This window comes from Capricornis sumatraensis, chromosome 4, assembly GCF_032405125.1.
Source record: "Capricornis sumatraensis isolate serow.1 chromosome 4, serow.2, whole genome shotgun sequence".
In the NCBI taxonomy this organism is placed as follows: Eukaryota; Metazoa; Chordata; class Mammalia; order Artiodactyla; family Bovidae; genus Capricornis; species Capricornis sumatraensis.
Window position 1 is genome coordinate 149,387,327 of NC_091072.1, and position 6,935 is coordinate 149,394,261.

Genomic DNA, 6,935 nt, shown 5'->3' on the forward strand with positions numbered 1-6,935 from the left:
GCCCAGCTCTTCATAAACCCTTTCCACTCGGGCATGCTCTGACTTGAAATGGTGAGGACGATGAAAACACACACACACCCATTCTGAGAAGGACACATCCGTGTTTCAACATTCACTCTCGACGTGAGCATCCCTTTCGCCTCTGGGTGGGCCTTCTCTTCCCCCCTCCCCCTGAACTGTCAGGAATAATATTCCAGAACAGATGTGGAAAACTGGCACTTCATTGCCTCAGAGCAGGTGTCTGAATCATGAGCATTTTCTCTTGTATTTCAGATTTGGAGAAGCCAAGCACCCACTCAAGATGGGGATGGCCGTAAAAGGATGCCACTGAATCGCTCCAAAGAGCACCTTCCTTGCTGAAGGGGAAGAAGCAAAGAATAAGGCCCAGTTCAAGAGGTTAGGGAGGGATTTAAAAAACTAAGGACCCAGAATGGCCTGGACGTGGGCTTTGGACCCAAAGCGAGAACCCTGGGAGGAGGCTTTGCCTATGGGACAGGGGGAAGCAGGATAATGAGCTAGAAATCATTACAGAAGTTCACGCATTTGCATAGCATCACCCCCAGGATCCAAGCTGAGTTCCTGGGCCATTCCCCAAGAAGTGGGGGTGGAGGGACAGACGTCAATGTTCCCATCAAATGGGTGGGGACACCGAGGCACAAAGAGGAACTGTGGCCCCCAAGTTACCCTGTAAAGTGCAGCAACATCCAGACACAGTGTCTCTCAAGAAAACCCTCAAGAGGCTGTACCTCGTAAGCTGGCTCTTCAAGAAAAGCTTAAAAAAAAAAAATTCTCATCAAGGAGTCTTAAAGCCTAGATTATAAAACTAAAAACACATTAACAGTCCTTCCGGTTTCTGAACTGCACCCAAGAGAGCTCAGAACAGTACATCACAGTTGATCAAGGCAGCAAATGAATGGCAGTGCAAAGAGGAGGAAAAGGGGACGTGGGGAGGTGGTACAGGAAGAGCAGTTCAGTTCACGATGGAAGAAGATGGCTCAGACCAGGTGGGGGCACCACTGGGCATCTCCCCGGTGACAGCCAGTGGCTTCGGCTCCAGGGCTGGAGCAGGAGAATGTTTACCTGACTCAGCAAAAAACAAAACAAAACAAAACAAAAAACCTCTACCAGTGAGGCTGTCGGCAAAAGAACAATGCTTCTTCCTTACTCTAAACCTCCTGTCTCATTGCCCGCAAAATGCAAACAGAAACCCACGCTAGCATCCAATGTGTGCTTTTACCTGGCGGCAGATTTAAGCTGGAGTCTGCTTTAGCAAGCCTTCGGCTGCAAACCTAAGTCAGATTCCCAGGAAGGAGGGTGGAGGGCTAGAGAGGGCTGCGGGAAGTGAGGGAAAGGAATTTGCTGTCAGCAAAATGACTCCTCCACCGCTCCGAGATGGCGCTATCTAAGGGACACTGCTTCTCTAAGAAGCGGTCAGGCCAGGCACGTGGTCCCGCTCGGCCATTTCTCGCAGCTCCGTGGTTCCCCTTGGTCAGTTCCTCCGCACAGGAAGGCCCCTGAACAGACAGAGTATTTGGCTCTGAGAAGGAGGAGCCTTCCTGGAAGCCAGAGAGTCAGGGGAATCAGAGTCGAGAGAGCTAAGTGGAGAACAGAGACTAACATCTATCATGCCAGGTCACGCTAGAAGAATCCACTGGCCCTTTTGGTCCAGGACTGACCTCTCACGTCCTCCAAATGGCCAAGTGTCATCGTAGTTTCTCTAATTGCATCCAAGATCAGAGACAGATAACATATGTTCAGGCTGTGCAACTGAAGGCTCTCCTAAGGCTTCTCTGCAGAATGACCAGCCGACCATACAGGGCACTGGAGGAAAACAACAGGATGAGTACTGTTTCTGTCCACCGGCTTCAGCTAGTTAGCACGTGGCCAGAAGCTACGATGGGAGGGTGCATGCCCCAAAGCCAAGGATGCTAAGGAGAAAGAAGACCCAGGTATGCCTGGTTTCCAGCCTGTCGACGTTACTCTTCCTAGAGGCATCACCAGTCCCAAACGTGAAAAATCAAGAGTCTCGAGGGAAGGTCAGATGGAAATCTCATCCACGTGACATAAGATGGGCACGAATGGGTGGCACCATTAGAATTTCAAAAATGTCACTTAGATGGAGAAACCTGGGGTGCTGCAGGGGTCAAGTAACAAGGCTGACAGTCCAGGTGTATGGGCCTGGCGCCAACCACTGTGGGGAGAGGGAGTCAGGAGGTCACCTGGAGCTGGGGTGAGAGTAGTGGAGGATGAGAAAGGTCCCTAAGGAAGGCTGTGTTTGGTGTCTTCCTTCCATGCAGGCACTGCCCGCATCCATCAAACCTCAGTGAGCATCCTTTTCTCTGCATACCCTCGATGTGGTGTGGGAAGGTAGCTGGGTCTCCGCTCCCGGGTGGCCTCCGAGAATTCAGGCTTGCCAAGTCCACTCTCAGCTGCCTTCAGGTCCGGGGCAGGCTGCCCACAAGTGACGTGGGTATACTGGCCTTGCTCCTCCTGCTCCGTCTCCCGGTGGTAGAAGTAGTTGAAGTTGGAGACGATGACCGGCACGGGCAGGGCGATGGTGAGGACCCCGGCGATGGCGCACAGGGAGCCCACGATCTTGCCCCCCACCGTCATGGGGTACATGTCCCCATAACCTACGGTGGTCATGGTGACCACCGCCCACCAGAAGGCATCCGGGATACTGGGGAAGAGCGAGTCGTCGTCGTCGGCCTCTGCGAAGTAGACGGCGCTGGAGAAGAGGATGACCCCGATGAAGAGGAAGAAGATGAGCAGGCCCAGCTCCCGCATGGAGGCCTGCAGCGTCTTGCCCAGGATCTGCAGCCCCTTGGAGTGGCGGGACAGCTTGAAGATGCGGAACACGCGGACCAGGCGGATCACTCTGAGGATGGCCAGGGACATGGCCTGCTGCCCGTTCTGGCCGCCCCCGCCACTGGCCGATTGCTGCTCCTGCTGCTGCACCAGCTCGGTGCCCAGCGTGATGAAGTAGGGGAAGATGGCCACCAGGTCGATGATGTTCATGATGTTCCGGAAGAAGGCTGGCTTGCTAGGGCAGGCGGAGAAGCGCACCAGCAGCTCGAAGGTGAACCAGACGATGCACAGCGTCTCCACCAGAAAGAAGGGGTCGGTAAAGAAGGAGCCCCCAAGAGTACTTAGTGAGGATGAGCCCCCTGCCACCATTCCCCCGGGGGCGATGCCAGGATGGAAGGTATAAGAGTCACCTTCATCCTCCTCTTCCTCCTGACTGCCCCTGGACACTGGGGAGACGCCGCCACCGTTGCTTCCACCTCGACCGTCTGCACGGAACTGGGGCAGCGTCTCCAGGCAGAAGATGACGATGGAGATCAGGATGACCAGGACGGAGACGATGGCGATGCCCCGGGCGGGCCCCGAGCTCTCCGGGTACTCGAAGAGCAGCCACACCTGGCGCTGGAAGGGCTGGGAGGGCAGCGGCTTCTCGTCCACGCCACCCTCGGGCAGGCAGCCCTCGTCCTCGCGGAAGGCCGCCAGGGCCTCGTCCCCCAGCTGGTAGAAGCGGATCTCCTCCAGGAAGATGTCCAGCGGCACGTTGACCGGCCGGCGCAGCCGGCCCCCCGACTGGTAGTAGTAGAGGATGGCGTCGAAGCTGGGCCGGTTGCGGTCGAAGAAGTACTCGTTCCTCAGCGGGTCGAAGAAGCGGACGCGGCGGCCGGGGTCTCCCAGGAGCGTGTCCGGGAAGAGCGACAGGGTGCGCAGCTGCGTCTCGAAGCGCAGCCCCGAGATGTTGATGACCAGCCGCTCGCTACTACAGCAGCCGCCGCCGCCGCCGCCGGCCTCCGGGAAGTCTCCCGCATCCTGTTGCTCGCCCTCCGGCCCGCGGACCTCCCCCGGCGCCGCCAGCGTCAGGGATTTCTCCGATCGCATGTCCCCTCCGCGCTGCGCTCCCCGCCGCTAGGACGGCGCCCACGACACGACCACCACCCGGGCGCCGCGGCGCCTCCCAGCTCTCGGCGGCGCCCTCTTTGCAGGGTGGGGCTTGCAGTTCGAGCCGGCGGCGGGTCCCTGAGTTCCGAAGCCCTGGTCTCTGCCGGGCTAGGTCTGGGGAGGCGACCAAGGCGCGGAGGGTTCGGCCCCGCGCCTCCAAGTATCCGCGCCGGATGCCAGATGGAGCTTGGAGTACCTGGAACCGCAGCCTGGCGCGTGTGCAGCTGGACGCCCGAAAAAGACGCGTGGCTTGGCCCCTCTCGCCCCGCCCCAGGCTGGGCTCCGCGACGCGGGGGTCCGCCCTGGGTGTCAGCACGTCCCAGCTCCCACGGCTCCAGACCCCCTGCCGCCGCCGGGACCCGTGCCCCAGATGCGCCTCCCTCCTACTCGGCCAAGAAGCCCGGCGGGGCTCGGCCTCCGCCCAACGGCCACCAAGCGTTCCGCTGACCAAGGTCGCCGTTCCCGCCGCCGCGGCCGCCACCGCCTCCCTCCGAGCCGCGCCGCCGGCCTGCGAGAGGGGCCCTGGGGCCGCCCCGGGGGCCGGGGCGCGCGGACCCACCTCCCCAGCGCTCAAGCCTTTGCTGCAGCCGCCGCAACTGCAGCGGCTCGGCTCTCCGCTCTGCCCTTCCTTCCCAACACACTCTCTCCAAGTGACGTGGCAGGCCCCGCCTGCTGCCCCCTCCCACCCCACTCCCGCATGACACCCCTCGCCCGGCCAGGGGCTGCGCGAGCCCGGGCGCGGCGAGCAGAAGCACCCTAGCCTCTCCGGCAGTCTTTCCCGCGCTCTCCTGGCACGCCTCTCCCTTAAGCGCGTCCGCATCCACCGCCCTCTGAACAGGCACTTACCCCTCTGCCACACCCCCCCGCCCCCGCAATCCGCTTCTCCCTTTTCGGTTTGCGGAGTTGACCTGCGCAGTGCATTTCATCAATAAGAAAACACTCCGCCCTGCCATCCGGCACAGAGCTTCGTGCCTCCACTCACCCCAAAACTGAATGACCAAAAAAAAAAAAAATCAAGTCATCTTTTCTCTTTCTGAATTTACAAAGACCCATTTGCCAGTTTCTTCAATCCCTACTTAAAAAATAAAGGAAGCAGGTTTGATGGCCTGAGAGCTCCCGATTTAAACTGTACTTGAGTGTCACTCCCCAGAGAATCCCATGGGTCTTTTTGCAAACCTAGAAGGCGGGTGAGGCTGCCCTTCTAGGATTGCAAAGTGAAAAGGGTGGGAGGTCGCCTGTTGCCTTTCCCAAGAGAGGTTTTCCAAGGGCGCTTGGGCAGCAGTCCCAGGGAAAAAAGAACCAGAAGATGGTGGCATCTCACAGGTAGCATAATCTAAGGAAGTATTATACATCCTGGAATTCATAAGCTCCCAGCCTCCCTGGGAAGGAATCTGGAGTGTCTGAGAAGGGTGTGTTAATTAAACTAAGAGCTGTGCTTCCTGGGCACCTAATATGTGCCAATCACCTCTGGGTGCCTCACCTTCACCATCTCAACCACTCCCCTACAATCTTGTGAGAAAGATGGCCTGTGCTCCTGTGCACAGACGTGCAATGTTACAAGGAAGACCCACCTGAAAGTATTTGGGGAGGGACCCCATTTGCTTGTAGGGAGTCTCCAGGAGGGAGGAGGTAAGAATGGTTTTCCACCCATTTCGGCCAGAGACAATCACTAGATCAGACAGGTTAGGGTCTGATCGTTTCACACTGCCTACCTACCCAGCAGGGCTGATGCTGGCTTCTCGCTGCCTCAGTTTTCCCCTTTTGGGGTGGCTATGGACAAAAATAAGTTGGCTGACAACCAGAACAAGAAGGTGTTTTTAGTACCCCCTGGTGCTCTTAGAGCACTGGTAGGAGTTCATGGACGATCATGATGGGAAGGATACATAGAGCTACTCTCAAACCACGAGACTCGTGTGAGAGTTCTTTGCACAAAGCGCGGTGTTGTAAAACCACAGCGGTTCATTCCCAGCAGGGTGCTGGGGAGGAAGGTGAGTTGGGAACCACGTGTGCTGGATGTGTGGGGCAGAGGTCAAGTGATGAGCGAGTGCAGACAGATGGCCGCACCACTGCGTCTTCCTTCTCTAGTCTGGTGGCTCACCACGCCTTCTAGGTAGTTGTATCCGTTGCATTCCTGGTGGTTTCTGCTCCCTTCTTCCACCTTGCATGTTTCGGTGAATGGCAAGAGCGCAAGTATATCATCCAGTCAATACCTTTCTTTCTCACAAGCTATTGTCATTAATCAATTTAAACTTTGCACTAATAGGTTGCGCCATTAAATTTTTTTTTCTTCCGAGAAAAAAAAAAGGAAAGCTACAAGTATACCACAGAAAGTCCTGGGGGTTTTTTTGTTTGTTTTTACCCCTGTCCAATTATCTGTAATTCTTTTCTGAGTGGTAAACTGACTTACTCATGAGTACTTTTGTTTTTGGTGATCAGTTTTTACCACGAAATAGTCATTGGCGTGTTTGTTTTCGTCACTGCCATTTTTATGCACGAGGTTGTCCCCTAGGCCAGTCACTCTTCCAAGCAAACCTTGGAGAAATGTAGGGAGGAACCTGAATTCTGTCTAAAATGGTGATGGGAACAGACCTTTGAGTGTCGCCTGGGTTAAGGCTTCCAAGCTACAGGCAGAGAGAAGCTCCATAGTTACTTGACATGCGGCATAAGGCTCTACCCCAAGAGAGGTTTCACTGTGCACAGAAAGTTTCCCCCCAAGGGAAAACCCATTAGCAAGTTCATGAATCAGAGTTCTGTTTTTAGTTCTTGTGTGAAAGACTCATTTCTTAGCCACAGAAAAGCCCTTTTCTCTAGATCATTCCTCTCAAGCCCATATTAAAGGGTGAGTAAAATCACACCTTTAGAAGTGCCAGTTCCTACGTGAAGGAAGGCAAGAGGAATAACCCCATCCTCAGACTGCACAAGTGAACATTTCTCCAGAATTCATGGAGCCCCAGTTTCATGACAGCATAGGCTTC

General features: G+C 56.0%; 1 protein-coding gene across 1 annotated transcript; it reads right to left on the bottom strand.

Annotated features, from left to right (window-relative positions):
* Window positions 1-2,313: 2,313 nt before the first annotated feature.
* Window positions 2,314-3,900, bottom strand: KCNA6 (potassium voltage-gated channel subfamily A member 6). The gene has a single exon (XM_068971210.1). It carries the CDS (start codon window positions 3,898-3,900, stop codon window positions 2,314-2,316), a length of 1,587 nt encoding a protein of 528 aa, XP_068827311.1.
* Between the last annotated feature and the right edge of the window lie 3,035 nt (window positions 3,901-6,935).

What these genes read in the sequence shown, in the direction of transcription:
- KCNA6 (XM_068971210.1), bottom strand. Translation starts at nt 3,900, where the DNA reads ATGCGATCGGAGAAATCCCTGACGCTGGCGGCGCCGGGGGAGGTCCGC.